Source organism: Garra rufa, chromosome 2 (genome assembly GCF_049309525.1).
Source record: "Garra rufa chromosome 2, GarRuf1.0, whole genome shotgun sequence".
In the NCBI taxonomy this organism is placed as follows: domain Eukaryota; kingdom Metazoa; phylum Chordata; class Actinopteri; order Cypriniformes; family Cyprinidae; genus Garra; species Garra rufa.
Genome location: NC_133362.1, coordinates 12,145,760 through 12,164,356, shown reverse-complemented (window position 1 = coordinate 12,164,356; position 18,597 = coordinate 12,145,760). Strand labels below are relative to the sequence as shown.

General features: G+C 37.4%; 1 protein-coding gene across 1 annotated transcript in view; it reads right to left on the bottom strand.

Annotated features, from left to right (window-relative positions):
* The window catches only part of pcdh15a (protocadherin-related 15a), a 213,659-nt gene that overhangs the window by 114,105 nt on the left and 80,957 nt on the right, over window positions 1-18,597 (bottom strand). The window contains exons 11-14 of the mRNA XM_073834580.1: window positions 13,224-13,373; window positions 7,868-8,061; window positions 7,647-7,779; window positions 4,769-4,848 (exon numbers count right to left, since the gene is read on the bottom strand). Coding sequence (XP_073690681.1) covers window positions 4,769-4,848; window positions 7,647-7,779; window positions 7,868-8,061; window positions 13,224-13,373 — 557 coding nt within the window. The remainder of the gene's footprint in view (window positions 1-4,768; window positions 4,849-7,646; window positions 7,780-7,867; window positions 8,062-13,223; window positions 13,374-18,597) is intronic.

Below are 18,597 nucleotides of genomic sequence, written 5' to 3'. Positions count from 1 at the left end.
GTCGGACAGGGTCAGCCAGAGATGCCTCTCCGCGGCCACCAGGGCTGCCATAGACCGCCCAACAGCACGGGCGGCCTCCTTGGTGGCGCGGAGAGCGAGATCTGCAGTTTTTTGCATCTCTGTAACGCTAACTTCCTCGCCGCTGCTGAACTCCTTCAGCAGGTCAGCCTGGTAGGCTTGCAGGATGCCCATGGTGTGAAGGCAAGACCCTGCTTGACCTGCTGCCGTGTATGCCTTACCCATCAGGCCAGAAGTGACTTTAAGGGGCCTGGTGGGCAAGGACGGAGCCTTCAAGGACGACGCCGAGCCGGGTGACAGATAGCCCGCAAGCGTCTGTTCAACCCGTGGCATCGTCCTATAGCCATTCTCCTCTGCCCCCCCCACATTTCCATAATTTTCAGCGGGGGAGAAAAGACGGGAGGAGTATGGCTTTTCCCACGATCTCGCTAGCTCTTGGTGGAGATCGGGGAAGAAGGGAAGGCTCCGTTTAGGAGGTGCTGACTTTGTCCGCAGGAAGCGATCATTTAATCGGCTTCGCTGCGGCTCATGTGATTGCTGTTGTTCTGCGGGCCATGTGATGTGTAATTTGGCTACCGCATTAGTCAGCACCTCTATGAGCTCCTCATAGTGAGGCGAGCGTGATGGCGGTTGTGGTTCCTCTGTAACACTTTCAATGTCAACCTCCTCGGAGGAAGACAAGAGGAACTCGGGGACCTCCTCCCGGGGGGAAGAAACCGCAGCGCGGGCTTCCACATCCAGGAGGAGATCGCTCGATCCGCTGAGTGAGGGCGGAGATAGGGGATCACCCGTCTCCATACCCTCCAGCAGATCGAGCTGCGAGCCCCACGAGTGCAGCCGCCGCTCCGCCTCGGCGGAAGCGGGGCCAGACCCACGGGGCACGCTAGTGAAAGCCCCCTCCTCGAAGAGGGCTTTCCGGGAGCGAAGCAGACGCACCGGCAGGCGTTCACAGTGCTCACAGCCAGCCTTTTCGAGGGCTGACTGTGCATGCTCCGCTCCCAAGCAGACCACACATAGACTGTGTGTATCCCCACCAACAATGAAGCGTTGGCAGGGAGGGACACACTGTCTATGCGGGCGCTTAACCACCATCAAACTCTTTTTCTTAATAGGTTGCAAAGATGCCATTCTACTCAAATAAAAGTGTGTCAAACTGGACACAAAAACAGCAGAAATGGCAAGACAGACACAGACACAGAGCGCTCTCGCTGAATGACAAAAGCTGCCGCCGGCTTCAAACGCACGTGCTTTATACTTCCTGGTTGGTGACGTCACCGCGCCTGTGACGTCACCCCCGTCATTCATTGGTTGTTAGACATAGTTCAGAGTGCGGCCCGCCAATGGCGTTCCCCATAGCGTTCCTGACGCGGCTCGAGTTCCCGGAAGGGAACCATTATTTTTAATTGTAATAATATTTCACAATATTACACTTGATTTAATTTTTTTGATCAAAGAAATGCAGCTTTGGTGAGCAGAAGAAACGTCTTTAAAAAACATTAAAAATCTTACTGATCCCAAACTTTTGAAAGGCAGTGTATATTTAATACGGTGCTTCAAGATGTGTCACATCAGTAATGACAAACATTATTGAGTCTCATAACCCAATCATGATTCACCAAATTTGAATATGCTAATACTCAAATAGCACAAATGAGATTTGAGGGCACAATTTTCAATGCTGCACAACATCTGTTCCACATACAAAGCTATTGTAGCTATTCAGAGTTATGAATCATGCAGGCTATTTTTGTGACACTTCTAACATGCTTTTTGTCATTTTTTGAGCTTGACAGCTCTTCCACTTTCATTACACAGAAAAAAAATTTGCATGAACAAACTTTTAGAACGACATGATTAAATGATGGCAGAATTTTCCATTTTGAATCTGTTTAAGCTGTGATTATTTTCATAATGATGAGGTCGGACACACACTCAGAACACCGAACGACCTGCAAGATCGGAAACTGTGCCTTGAAAATTGTATTCAGGATTACATATTTTGGGTGTGTTTGTGTCGTGACCATAATTTGCATACTTCCTTTGGTGAATCTGGTGCTAAAACAATGCAGATGGTAAATAAACATTGGTATCTATGGGTGCAGTTCAACAAACAGTATCTGTGATCATCCGCGCTGAAAAAACCAGCCACAGGGACGCCATTATCATTTGTAGACCAACAGGATTTTTGCGAATCACCAGGCTCATCCTACAGTGAGCTCACACATGTGCGGGGGGGTCGGCGGATGAGAATGGACAGACAAGATCCTGTTAACATTGCAGTCACACACAGCAGAAGAAGCAGGCTGCTGTGCTGCTGGCTCATGTTTGTGTGTGTGCGTGTGTGCAGAATTATATTCCTCCTCAGTTGACCCCTACAAAAGCGATATTGAACGTGTCCTCTGAAGCCTGTGAAAAAGCCGTATAAAACACTTCAGTGACTGGGATTCTCTTTTCTTTCGGCCTCACAAACCTTCTGCCGGCCACATAGCATTCAAGGCAAAGTCTTTAAATTTTAACATCCCTTTTTAATGACTCTTCAACTGTCTTTGCTGTTTCTTCAACAGAAAAAAAATCCTTTGTAAGACAAATCAATGAAGGAGCGTTTTATTTCAGCAGTCACCTCACAAAACCTCTCCACCGACATTTTTACCAATGGTATTACTGATGACATTAATCATCTGACTTTAACAAAAAACTGAAGTGAAGCAAAGCAAAGAAGAGAAAAGGCAAAAAGAAGAAACAAAAAGAGAAGAGACAAAAAGAGACCAGACAAATAGAGATGAGACATAGAGAGTAAGAAAACCCAATCACATGAGATTAATAGAGATTTGATGAAATCAGAAGAGACAAGTTGAGATAGGATGAGATGAAGTAAGATTTGACAAAACAAAAGAATAGATATGGTGAAAAGAGACAAAATGAGATGAGATAAGAAATTTGGGACACAAAGGGTTGAGATGAGACAAGATACTGTACGATGAAGAGACGAGACAAGACAAGGTGAGATGAGACAAACTGAGACAAAGGATGATGAAAGATGAGACAATATGAGGCAAGATGAGATGAGACAAGATACAAAGGTGAGATAACATGAGATAACACAATGAGATGAAAAGTGGCAAGATGAGACGAAATGAAACGAAATGAGGCAAGATGAGATGAAATGAGATGAGACGAAATAAGGCATGATGAGATAAGATGAAATGAGATGATGAGACGAAATAATAATAATAATTAATTAATAATTAAATGAGGGAAGATGAGATGAATTGAGACAAGGTGAGATGAAATGAGGCAAGATGAGATCATATGAGATGAGATAAGATAAGATCAGATGAAATAAGTCAAGATGAGCTGAGTCAAGATCAGACGAAATTAGGAAAGATGAGTTGAGATGAGATGAGACAAATGAGGCAGGATGAGATGAATTGAAGCAAGATGAGATGAGATAAAACAAGATGAGATAATGAGATGAAATGAGGCAAGATGAGATGAGATTAGACAAGATGAGACAAAATGAGTCAATATAAGATGAAATGAGGCAAGATGAGATGAAATGAGTCAAGATGAGATGAGTCAAGACGAATTGAAGCAAGATGAGATAAGATAAAATGAGATGAGATGATGAGACGAAATGAGACAAAATTAAGCAAGATGAGATAGGATAAAATGAGAAGAGTCAAGATGAGATAAAATGAGGCAAGATCAGACTAAATAAAGCAAGATGAGAAGATAAAACGAGATGAGATGATGAGACAAAATGAGATAAGACAAGATGAGACAAAATGAGGTAAGATGAGATGAGAGGAAATGAGGAAATATGAGAAAAGGTGAGAAAAGATAAAGTGAGACCAAAATGAGATGAGACGAGATGAGATAAGGCAAATTGAGATGAGAATATGAGATGACACAAGATCTCCTCTATGCAGAATGATAAGACCAGATAAAGTGGATGAGATGAGATTAGATGAGGCGAGACGATGAGATGATGCAAGATAAGATGAGACAAGATGATGATATACGATAAGGCAAGATCTCCTATACGCACAAGTGATAAGACCGGATAAAGTGATGATGTAGTGAAGTGTAAAGACACAAAACAAGGTGATATGAGATGTGAAGAGACATGATCAGAAGATAAATGATAAGAATATATACAATGCGAAAAGATAAGACCAGACCTGATGAAATTAGACAAAGCAAGGCACAGCAAAGGAGAAGACACAAAAGTGGAGAACCGACTAGGTGAGATGACAATAGATGACAAAAAAAGAAAATACAGAAAACAAAAGAAGTGAAACAAGAAAAATAAGACAAAAGATGTATATAACACTGGCACTGCTCTTCTGCTCTGCTAACTTTCTTTTGTTACTACTAACAACAGTCATAAGTGTCATTATCAAATCAACTATATGTTACTACTTAACAAAGACTTTCAATTTCTCACACATTCTTTCCCACCCACGGAATGTTCACACTGTAAGTTTGTTTGTGTGTTTGCCTTATCTTCATGCCTCCAATGAGGGATTCTCATGTAGAGAGAAGCGCAGATGTACATACTGTATAGCCAATATGCCATCAGTGTACCAGATAGTCCCGTCCCTAAACTCATACCATTGGCTGAGTCAATATTGCTGTGTTGGAATGGTCAGAATGTGCAAACAAATAGACTATTCTGAATTGCAATACATGCAATACTATGTCTCTGTATTCTTAATTGATAAGGTTTTATTTATTAATGAAAACTTACGTTCGTGAAAGGTTGAAGACTTGCTGTGGGTCACCACTCTGTATCTGGTAGGAGATGGGATCCAGCTCACGGTCAGTAGCCTGTTAAAGTACACCAATTCACACTCAGTTTACACTAGTAGTTCAGACAAGTACTGGTTGTTGAAACATAAAATCAATGTAACATAAAATCAATAGCAGGATAACAATACACTTAAATGAAAAGGCCAAGTCTGCTTGAAGGACATGATGAACAAATGTAGAATCAGTGACATTTTACAACACATATAAATTTATAACCCTACACCTTCGCAGCTGATATTGATTACACTGTTTTCTGAGTTTGACGGCTCAAATTGTCTGTGCTCGAGTTGTGAAATGATAACATATTTTATTATAATTATAAAAACCATTTAATTTGATCTATATGTAGTCACACACTCTACTTCAGCAGTATCTTTACTGTGCATTCAGTAGTATGCTATTTTTTTTGCATGCACAGAATACCCAAATGACCTACTACATTTATCAAAATGTGCAGTATACGAAAGGGCATACTGCGTGGGATACTGCATCCCACAATGCGAAGCATTCAACTTGACCTTCTATTTCCAATGTATCTGCTAACATCTTTTTTTGGCTAATAATTTGATCGGACTGCAAAGGCTTAAGACCAGGATTCCTACATCTATTAACCCACAGATTTTCAATACTTTTTCAGTCATTTGTGATAACTGGATAAGAATTTTTGCAAACCATTTAATAAAGATTGCGCTCACAAATAAAAATTAAAAGTCATTTTAATTTAGAACAACAACAATGATTTAAATATTAAGTAGAAAAAAAGCATGACTATTAATTATTACATTAGACATTCCCAGGCCCAGAATTGAAAATTGTAAAAATTTCCAGATATTTTCCTGACATGTTTTGCATGCCCATGTTTAAATAAAACAGTTGGCTCTTTTTAGAGCATACTGTGCAGTATGCAGTAAACAGCAGGTTAATATTCCATTTCAAGTTAAAAGATGGGACGAGATAAGACAAGAGACAAAGATGAGATAAGACGACATGAAACAAAAAGAAAATGAGATGAGACAAGATAAGATGAGATGAGACAACATACAAAGATGAGATGAGACAAGATGAGATAAAAATGAAACAAGATGAGATGATATGAGGCAAGATAAGGCCAGCTGAGATGAGGCAGATACAAAGATAAGAAGAAGATACAAAGAAGACAAGATACAAAGAAGACATAAGACAAGATACAAAGATGAGATAAGACAAGATGAGAAAATATACGAAGATGAGATAATACAAGATACGAAGAAGACATGAGACAAGATGCCATGACATGAGACAAGATAGAAAGATAAGATGAGACAAGATACGAAGATGAGATGATACAAGATGAGACAAGACATGAAGAAGACATGAGACGAGATTAGACAAGATACGAAGATGAGATGATACAAGATGAGACAAGACACAAAGAAGACATGAGACACGATGAGACAAGATACAAAGATGAGATAAGACAAGATGAGACAAGACACGAAGAAGACATGAGACAAGATACGAAGATGAGATGATACAAGATGAGACAAGATACGAAGAAGACATGAGACAAGATGAGATGAGACAAGATACAAAGATGAGATAAGACAAGATGAGACAAGACACGAAGAAGACATGAGACAAGATACAAAGATGAGATGATACAAGATGATACGAGATACGAAGAAGACATGAGACAAGATGAGATGACATGAGACAAGATACAAAGAAAATATGAGACAAGATACGAAGATGAGATGATACAAGATGAGACAAGACACGAAGAACACATGAGACAAGATATGAAGATGAGATGATACAAGATGAGACAAGATACGATGAAGACATGAGACAAGATACAAAGATGAGATAAGACAAGATGAGACAAGACACGAAGAAGACATGAGACAAGATACAAAGATAAGATGATGATACAAGATGATACGAGATACGAAGAAGACATGAGACAAGATGAGATGACATGAGACAAGATACAAAGAAAAGATGAGACAAGATACGAAGACATGAGACAAGATGAGATGAGATGAGACAAGATACAAAGATGAGTTAAGACAAGTTGAGACTAGATACGAAGAAGACATGAGACAAGATGAGATGAGACAAGATACAAAGATGAGATAAGACAAGATGAGACAAGACACGAAGAAGACATGAGACAAGATACAAAGATAAGATGATGATACAAGATGATACGAGATACGAAGAAGACATGAGACAAGATGAGATGACATGAGACAAGATACAAAGAAAAGATGAGACAAGATACGAAGACATGAGACAAGATGAGATGAGATGAGACAAGATACAAAGAAAAGATGAGACAAGATACGAAGACATGAGACAAGATGAGATGAGATGAGACAAGATACAAAGATGAGTTAAGACAAGTTGAGACTAGATACGAAGAAGAGATGAGACAAGATGAGACAAGATGAGATGACACAAGATGAGACAAGATACGAAGACATGAGACAAGATAAGACAAGATACGAAGAAGACATGAGACAAGATGAGATGAGACAAGATACAAAGATGAGATTATACAAGATGAGACAACATACAAAGAAGACATGAGACAAGATGAGACAAGATACGAAGATAAGATGATACAAGATGAGACAAGATAAGAAGATAAGAGGAGACAAGATGAGACAAGATAAGAAGATAAGAGGAGACAAGATGAGGTGAGATGGGACGAAATTACATTGTTTTGCATGACAATGTTTAAATAAAACAGTTGGCTGTTTTTAGAGTATACTGTACAGTATGCAGTAAACAGCAAGTTCATATTCCATTTCAAGTTAAATCTATGTGTTTACCTGCAGATTAAGCAGTATGGCTCCTATCCTCATGGCCTCGCTGATCTCCAAGTTGTAGGTCTGTAGGGGGAATCGTGGTGGACTCTGATTGTTCGGTGGCAGAATCTCTATGTAGACTGTAGTTATGGAGCTCCTACACGCAGAGTGACATAGAAAATAAAAGACCAACGACACAAGCAAACACTCAGAGATGTAACTGATGTAATGAAGTCACATCTGACCTCCTCTCGGTGTCTGGGGCATTGTCTGATGCTCTGACAGTCAGTGCGTAGGAACGGCCGACGGTCAGAGTGACCCCTGGTGCTAATGTGATTCGTCCTGTGCGATTGTTGATGATGAAATCACCCTGATCTCCAGCCAGGATGGCGTATGTGATGAGGCCGTTTAAACCAGCGTCAGCGTCCTGAGCTGTGAGCTGACAGAACAAACAGAGACATTATTATTTTAAACCATATGCATTTATTTCACACTGATCTTCATTATCTGTGTCACAACAGTTTGATATTACCTTTCCAAAAAGTGATATGGTAATGCATTAGGATTTGAATATATTTAGGCTGGTAACATCTTTGTTTTAACTCATTTTAAAGAGAATACACACACAAACAGCAATTACAAATCAATAAAATTGTTTAAAACTAAAAGAATAAGTTCAAAACAATATATATATTCACAAGATTTTTAATGTTTTTAAAGAAGTCTCTTCTGCTCACAAAGCCTGCATTTATTTGATTCAAAGTACAGCAAAAACCTGAAAAACTCTACTCAGCTGTTACTATTATTACAGCTATTATTACTCAACATAATAATAATAAATGTGTTTTTGAGCAGCAAATCAAAATATTAGAATGATTTCTGAAGGATCACGTGACTGAAGTAACGATGCTAAAAATTCAGCTTTGAAACCACAGAAATAAATTACATTTTAAAATCGATTATATTAAAAATTTCTCAATTTTACTGTTTTTGCTGTACTTTGGATCAAAGAAATGTAGGCTTGGTAAAAAATATATATTTATATTATAATAATTATACATTTAATAATAGATTAAAATAAGAATATAAAATAATTACAATTAGATATTTTAATATATTATAACATATCACCATATAATTTTCCATGGCATTTTCCTGCCAATTTTGTGTATTTTCTTAATATCAATGACTTTTCCAGGACTGAAAAATGAATGTCCTTTTATTTATTTCTAATATAGTCTAATAATAATAATATAATATAATAATGTTTAACTGGTAGTATACTTTACTGAATACCATAGTACTCCTATAATGCATGGTTTTAAAAACCATGGTACCAAGGTTTTGTGCTTTAAAGCCTGGTAATTTTCTCATAATATACACAGATAAAGTCTTAGTTCTACTCGCTGAACTTTTTCTTTTTTTTAAAACTCAATACTCATTACTTTAAATCAACCATAACAGAAAATCCATCCATCCATCCTTATTAAAATGCAGATTAGACTCTCCGTATTAATGAGGTTTAAAAGCAGCATAATATGATTATTCAGGATAAATTCTCAAACACAAAGGTACAGATCAAAGACTAAACACTTTTGATTAGGTTCAAAGACGCACATTTAGATGTAAACACTTAACTCAGAACGTTATCGTCTTTAAAAGCAGCAGGGCAATAAATACACCCTAAGGGTAATTAATTCAAAGTCCTGCTAATAAGAAACCGCCACCTCCATCCATGGCTCTCATTATTGAGAAAACTCTCCAGAAGCACTGAGCCATACCGCCGTGCCTTCAGCTTGGAGTGCTGAAAAAAAATCACTCACTCACACACACACGCGCGCGCGCACACACACACACACACACACACACACACACACACACACTCAAGCGCTCCAAATATGGCTTATAAAACACATCCAAGTGGCCCGGCTGACCTAGCTGCGACCTGTGACCTCATTTCAGCAGGATCCGGGCGGCTTGTTATTTCAAGAGAAACTACAGGCCTTTATGTGACTGATTTTCCTCTGAATCGTGACCCAGCCGTGGCGGAATGAGACAAACACAGGCGGAGCAGAACATGAGCAGAGTGCCAAAATAAAGCTGAGAGAATCATTACTGAGAGAGAGAGAATATGCCATAGCCTGAGGGACAGAAAAGCATACATTATGTTCACTTTATATCATTTTGTCCCACTTTTTGTCAGCCCACCATGCCTGCACAAGCCACTTTCACAATGCAGATGAAAATAGTTGTCATTTGTCTTCTGAGAGCTTAATCCTGCTCTATACAAACAGAGTTTGATTATGTACAGGAGTGTCAACTGCATTTTACGACCAAATACACAACCTAAGCTGCATTATGGTAATATATCAAGCTAAACAAGTTGTTGAACTGAACTTCAATGCACTGATGTACCTAGAAGTATTTGTCGCTCACAAAATGTGGCAAAAGAAAGAGACAGAATGAGAGCGACAGATGAACAGGTCATCTGAACAAATCAGTGCTGGGAAAGCTACTTTGAAACTGAATAATTTAAAGCAATTTAATTATAGAAAAGCTACTCAAAAAAAGCTTGGCTGAAGCTAAAAAAGTAGTTACAGTAGCTAAACAACAAGCTACTAGGATGAAAAGTGAAATATAGTGGAGCTATAAATGGAAAAATATATTCATGAATACATGCATTCAACCTCTAATTCACACTAAAACTAAAAGCTAAAAAATACATTTATTTGGAAAGATATTAATGGAGGGTGACACTTACATCCCCTTGTGAAAGTATTCATACCCCTTATATTAAACTGTTTTAAATCCTTTTTTCCCACATCAATCTACACTCCATGCACCATAATGACAAAGCAAAAACAGAATTGTCACAATTTCATGAATGTATTAAAAATACAAAAAAAGAAATAAGTACATTGCATAAGTATTCATACCCTTAACAGCACCTTTACAGCCTTTACAAGTCTTTTTGGGTATGATGCAACATTTGGCAATTATCTGCCATTCTTCACCTCACTTCAACTCTCAAGCTCTGTCAGCTTGGATGGGGTCTAGCAGACATGTTTGATTGGGTTCAAGCCCAGGCTGTGGCTGGGCCACTCAAGGACAATCACAGAGTTGCCTATAAGCCACTCTTGCTGTGTGCTTAGGGTCAATGCCCTGTTGGAAGTGAACTTTGTGCCCAGTCTGAGGTTCTGAATGCTCTGGACTGGGTTTTTGTTAAGGCTATCTCAATATTTCAGTGCACTGAGCTTTTCTTCTTCTCTGAAGAGTCCCTCAGTCCCACAGCATGAGGCTGCTACCACCACACTTTACTTTTGGGATGGTACTCTGCGGGTGATGAGCAGTGCCTGGTTTTCTTCAAACATGATGCTTGGAATTGAGGTTCATGTTTTCATGTGTCTTCTCTGAGGAGAGGATTGAGTCTTGCCACACCACCATAAACCCAGATCGATAGAGTGTTGCAGTGATGTTTGTACTTCTGTAAGTTTCTCCTATATGCATATATGATCATGGAGCTCAACTAGAGTGACCATCAGGTTCTTGGTCACAACTCTAGCCAAGGCCCTTCTGCATCAATTGCTCAGCTCTAGGAAGAGTCAGGGTTGTTTCAAACTTCTTTCATTAAGGGTAACGGAGACTACATGCTTCTGTGGACCTTCAATGCAGCAGAATTTTTTCGTAACTCTTCTCCGGATGATGATGACTTATCTCTGAGCCCTACAGGCATTTTTTTTTACCTTAGGGCTTGGTTTTTGCTCTGATCTGCATTTTCAGCTGTTAAATCTTTTAATCAGACGTGTGCCTTTCCAAATCATACCCATTCAATTGAATGTGCCACAGGTTAACTTCTCTCAAAGTGTAGTACCATCTACAAGCAATATGAATGCTCCTGAACTAAATTTCAACTGTCCAAGATAAGGGTAGGAATACTTATGCAATGGAAATGCATTATGCATTTATGGTGTATGGAGTGTAGATTGATGCAATTTTAAGGCAGCAACATTACAAAATATGTAAAAAATAAAAAAATAAAAAAATACAATTTGAATGAATACTTTGGCAAAGCACTGTACGTCATGAAATATTTATTCAAATATTTTACAATAAAAAAAGCTTTGCAAAGACTTATATCAAATAAACTGAATAAATTCTGCAGTCATTTTACCATGCTACTTTTTGAAAAAGTAGTTTGTTACTGGAAATTTAAAGTTGCACTGTTGAAAGCGATGACACAACTATAAAATAAATACAGTATATTGTAGTAACCTACTTTTTTTGTACAGCTGATTTGCAACGATTTGTATCGTGAAAAGCGCTATACAAATAAACTAGAATTGAATTGAATTTAACAACTAAAACAAAGTTAAAGTATAAGTTCACTTCCAGAATAAAATATTCCTGATAATTTACTCATCCAAAATGTTAATGTCTTTCTTTCTTCAGTCTAAAAGAAAGGTTTTTGAGGAAAACATTTCAGGATTTTTCTCCATATAGTGGACTTTAATGGTGGTCAATGGTTTTAAGGTCCAAATTGCAGTTTCAATGCAGCTTCAAAGCTCTCTACATGATCCCAGTCGAGGAATAAGGGTCTTATCTAGCAAAACGAACGATCGTTTTCTAAAAAAAAAAAAAAAATTGATATACTTTTTAACCACAAATGCTTGTCTTGCACAAGCTCGACCTCATGCATTACGTAATCACAGGCGAGGCGTAGGCAGGAGTACCGACCCAGTGTTTACAAAGTAAACGTGCAAAGAAAGTCAAACATCCTTTACAAACAAAGGTAAAACAATGATGTCGGACTATTTTGAAGTTGGAGGAGAAAATGAGATGCAATTTTTCCTCCATCTTTCTGAAGATTTCTTTGAAGCTGCATTGAAACTGCAATTTGGACCTCCAACCTGTTGATCTCCATTGAAGTCCACTATACGGAGAACAATCCTGGAACGTTTTCCTCAAAAACCTTAATTTCTTTTCAACTGAAGAAAGAAATACATGAACATCTTGGATGACATGGGGGTGAGTAAATGATCAGGAAATTTTTATTCTGGAAGCAAACTAAACTTAGAAACTTTGCAATTTATAGTAGGCAGTTACCCCTCAACAATGAAGCAAAACAACTAAAAAATAAACCTAAAAATCTATACAAATGATTTACAATGCACCCTGGGGAGAAAAATGATAGTTTAGGCATTTGAATGGGGTTCAGTAAGTCTGGTTAAAGATGTAAACAGATCGCAGTATGACTCACTGCAGTTCATTAGCTCCGGTTCATATGATCTGGTTTTCTTTAAAGAGTTGCTTTATTGCCTGCTCTCCTTTGTGTTCATTTAGCTGAATGACTGTTTGCTTCACTTTTCGATGCATTTTTCACTTATTTCATTGGGAAAAAAATCCAGACACTGTTGAGTCAATAATTTGACTAGAATCTTTAGTTATTAATGAAACAAACATAGCGGCGAGTTCATTTCACACTCCAAATCACATTTAGAGTTCTCAACAAACACTCCGCTCTGAATAAATGATTCATAAATGGCTTCTCATAAGCAAAGAGGAAGTTTCTGAGCTGTAGTGCTGTGTATTAACTGTCCTCACCTGCAGGACGGTCTCTCCAGGAAGCATATTAGTGAAGAGCTCCACATTGTAGGACACCTGACTGAAAGCAGGCGTGTTGTCATTCGCATCGATGACAAGGATGTCCACCGTCACGGGTCTGCTCTGTTGAACGCCATCAGATGCCACCAGCTTTGGGGAAAAAAAAAAAAAAACAAATACAAAAAATTATTTTAACAGCATTATACAACACAGCTAAATTTGGTTCTTTTTGAACATGACGGTTCACTTCATTTCTGATGTATAAATATTTGAATGAGAGATATATTTATGTCCATCCTCTTGATTCTTAATACTGTGTTGTTACCTGAATGATCCACAGCTGTGTTTTTTTGTTTAGTGATAGTTGTTCATGATTCCCTTGTTTATCCTGAATAGCTAAACTGCCCACTGTTCTTCAGAAAGATCCCTCAGGTCCCACAAATTCTTTGATTTTCCAGCATTTTTGTGTAATTGAACCCTTTCCAGCAATGACTGTATGATTTTGAGGGACTCATAACTGAGGGACTCATATGAATCTATTACAGAAGGTTCAAACGCTCATTGATACTTCAAAGTGGAAACTTTTGGAATTTAAAGATCAGGGTACATTTAACATATTTTGTCTTCTGGGAAACATGTAACTATGTCGTGTTAATAAGAAAAATATGATATTTAGGGAAAATAAGAAAAATGTACACATCTCTATTTGGTTCAAAGGTTTTCACCCCCGGCTCTTAATGCATAGTTTTTCCTTCTGGAGCATCAGTAGGAGTTTGAACCTTCTGTAACAGTTGCATATGAGTCTGTTAGTTGTCTTCAGTGTGAAAAGATGGATCTCAAAATCGTCCAGTCATTGTTGGTGTAACAAGGAGTCAGACTGAGACGTGCGGATCCATTTGCAGCATTTTATTGTCAAGATCGTAGTCGGGGCAAACAGGGTCAACACCAGCAAACAACAACAGCGAAGATAATCCAGAGAGTAAACCAGTAACCAAGCGTGAGTCAAAAACCAAATGGGCAGTCCAAAGTAACAACAGAAACAAACAGAGAAAACAAGGCAAAACAGGAAACAAAACCAGGAATAAACTAGTAAACTCTGAAAACACGGAGACTAGGAAACTGGGAAAACGCTTAGAAATGCAGCCGGGGCAATACAAGACTTCGAGAGGAAGCTGTGTGTGTGAGTGGCATATAAGCTGTCCGTGTGATGAGCTGCAGCTGTGTGTGTGTGAATGAGCTGCAGGTGTGAGCAGTGATGAGTGCAGTGGCTTGTGGGGGCTGAAGTCCATGATGTGTAGTGCAAGAGTTAATGACAGGACGACTCAATTCGTGACAGTTGGAAAGAGTTCAAATACACAAAAATGCTAGAAAACCAAAGAATTTGTGGGACCTGAAGGACTTTTATGAAGAGTAGCTGGCAGTTTAACTGTTCAGGAAAAACAAGGGACTCATGAACAACTGTCACTAAACAAACAAACAAAAAAACACAGATGTGGATCGTTCAGTTAACAACACAGTATTAAGAATCAAATGTATGTGAAAATTTGAACGGGGTCATTTTTTATAAATTCAAGTATTATTTTCTCTTGTGTACTATATTTAAACATATTTTATGTGAAATATCTTATTCAGGTCAGTACTAAATAAACAATATGCATTTTGTACGAACCCTCTTATTTTGGTAAAAATAATTAACATTTTGCAGATTCTGAAAGGGGGATGTAAACATTTGACTTAAACTGTATAATTAATAATTATAAATAATTTGACATTTTAATATTAAATTATATATATACAGTAACATTCTTAGCTCATGTTAACTAATGTAGCTAACTAATGTTTTATATTGTAAAGTGTTACCATTTCTTCTTATATACTTTTTGCAATTTTACTGAAAATCAAGTTTTTTTTTTCTTCTGCGTATTGCTTTAGAATAGACCTGCTGATTTGGTTTGATCTGTATCTGACGTATAGCACAGCATGTGGGCACTTCATACAAAAATTCTCAGTATTATGGGACAGCTTACAAATGTTATCGGCTAAAACTGCCACAGCAAACATTTGTCCAGAGTCTCCCACTGCGCTCTATTCAAAGGCACTCAAAGTGCTGAGCTAGCAGCCCTAGGTTACTCCGTTGTTCCTTGGCTTGCATTTCCATGAGCTTTTCCCCCAGAGAATTGTGGCAGTAAATGTGGATCAAAGCCCAGCGGTTCCTCAGTTTGAGCAGGAGAGGAGAGCTTTGCATACGTAAACATTGTGTTGGAGAACAGCTCCAGGCCAGCAGGATCTCCAGAGTGGTTTGCTCTATATCCAGGTGGACTTCTTGCATCAGCCCTAGGCAGGCTAACCGCTCAAGTGTGCCATTATTAGACACTCGCTGTTACTGACCACTCGCTGGGTTTGACCTTAAGGAGTGTTGGCTGCTGATTCTTAGAGATCTTTCAGCTGCTTGGTGTCTGCTTATATAGCTGAGGTATGCGCTTTCAGTTCAGGCAGCAGGATACGGAGGACTTTTGTTGTAGAATCGAAGTATTATAGAAATAGGTTTTAAATAAAAAAATATTGAAAAAAATACCAATCCGTTTCCACTAATATGACCAATCAAATATCCTATAATAGATTTAATAAATGATGACAGAATTAATGCACACAAAGTGTAAATAATAATAAAGACAAAAATAGCAATGATGATGATGAATAAATAGTAAATAATAAAAAAGGATAATATTAACAACAAAAAAATTTTAGTACATAATAATTTTAGTAACTTTGCCATTTTTATTAGTTGTTTAACATGTCTGTTTAGTTTACAATAAAACATATACTGTAGTTTCACAACTTATGTTAAAATGCTAATTATTTTAAAATTAAGAATCTTTATTCTTGCATATTTTATCTTACATCTTGTTCTCTCTCTCTCTCTATATATATATATATACAAAATTAGAGTTTATGCTTAAAATATTACATATTATGCAATTAATACAATTATAGAATTTGGCATAACTTCTAAATGATACTTTTTATTGTATTATTATTATTTGGTTTAATTTAAGCAAAATAATAATAAATAAATAAATAAATAAAACAACTAAATATATTTATTTATTTACCAAATTGCAGTTTATGCTTTCAAATTTAGTTTATGCTAAATATGAAAATATATAATTAATATAATCATATATTTTACTGATATGACCAATTAAACATCCTATAATTGATTTAATAAATGATGACCGAATTAATGCATCCAAGGTGTAAATAATAATGATGAAAATAGTAATGATGATGATGATGTTGATAATTAATAGATAAATAAAAAATAAAAACATCAAAAACATCATCACTGTCGTCATCATAAATAAATGAACATAATAAAATAAGAATAATTATTATTACTATTATTAATGACAAACATAAAATATATTATAAAATAAAATGGGTAGTTTTCAATGTTATTTTAGTATAACAGACATACTATTATAGTTCTTATTGTTTTTAATTTGTCTTCATTTTTTTCAGTGTAATTTCAATTAAATTACGTAACTTAAAATTTTAGTAATTAATAATTTTAGTAATTTTGCCATTTTTATTAACTTTTTAATATGTCTATATAATTTTTTTTTAATTTCAGTTAGTTTTATTTATTTTAGTGCATGAAGATAAACTAAATGAAAACGCCACTTTTTATTATTTTATTGTATTTTATTATTTCAGTTTCATTTAACTATAATAACCCTGGTAAGCTCAGCCCTACAATAGGCTCTTCAGCTGTCTACCCGTTCCTCAATGCCTTTGAAAATGATGTGAGAGTACTTCAGATTAGTAGAGTCTCAGAGCTGTACGTATTCAATCAAACACAATCAAAAGGCATATTATGGTACAGCAATAAAAAGAGGAATTGAAGAGACAGAATAAAGTGCAAGTCCAAGACAGCATGAAAGACAATGTCATCGGATCTCTCAGTGAATCTGCCACAGAAAATTGCAGCCCTGTTTCTGTCATTTAAAGAGCATTTTTACACAGTTTCCCTCTGTGTGCCTGGCCCTAATGGATTTTGAATAGGCAACGAAAGTAAGAAATTGAATCAACAAAAAACAAGGCTAAAAAACATGTGCTCAGAAAAAACCCACATCAAAAGAAAACTCCAGAAGTTGCTCTTTCATAACTCACTAGACTCTCACTCGTGTTTCATTTAAGATCTCCTCTGAAACTCTAGAGGAGAAACATGTGAGATACTGACAAGCAGGAAACTTCAGCATCAGTGTCCATTTGCTCTCTATTTAATGTCTTTGCTGTCAAGAAGAAACAACTGAGACATTAAAGAGATTTAAGTTTTGATTTTCCAGCCGCTTGTGCTGAATGAGAGAGGGAGGATCAGAGGATGAGGGGAAGGGGAAAAGGTGTTTGTCAGTTAAAGGGAGGCAGGAGAATCGTGATGGGAATTCAAACTTTGGCCTGTCAGAGGATCAACTGTCCAGCTGAACCCCTGAGACGGGCCACGTGTGAATGATGTGTACCCGCTCACAGCCAAAAAGAACACACTGCATGAACAATTCACTCCACTCCAAAAGCAGACTGTTAAAAGGAACAGTTTAAAAAGACAGTTTTGTCACTCCCAGTTTATGGAAGTGAGCAGCTCAAAAATTCTGCTGAACATTTTTTTTGGCGTTCCATATTAATAATGAGCAGGTCAAATGGCATTTTGAAGTATATCCTAATATTGTGTTGGAGTCCCCTACATTGTACAAAACAATTTCACGAGTTCACCCTTAGATCTAATCTGCTTGAGCATGTAGAAAGCATATTTTGGCGTGCTGTCCTGGGGGAGGGCTCCGGGCCTGGAATGCAGGCCGAAACCAGAGAACTCCCCCTATCCCTAGTATGGGATAAAAACAGATTAGAAGTGGGGAATTGGGGTGGAGGAGGGATGCTAAGAAACTATTGCAGGACAGAGGTAAGAAGGCAGTCTGTATATATATGTTTGTTGTGCTGGTTAGGATGATTGGCTAAACGAATTACACCTGTGCCGAATTGGTTGATTATATGATCGTGCTCCTCCCAAACCTTGTTAAGAAAACATCAGTTGTTGAGTCAACTTAAAATACACCCTGATAAAGACAAGTTAGCTGCAATGCGTCTGTGAACTTTTGATGTTTTTAATTGTAAAGCCATGTGAATAAAGACTTTTTATACTTTTCCCAGAAGATTTTCGAGTGCTTTGGTTTGAAGAGATTTTTGTAAATATGAAAGATTCCTGTGACCAAAGAGCACCGATTCAAAGACTTCAAACCCCAGCAGCATTTTGCATACTTTTGGATTTATCAACTTAAAATAATTTGTTACCTGGCTGCCTTAAATTTTTAAGTTCAGT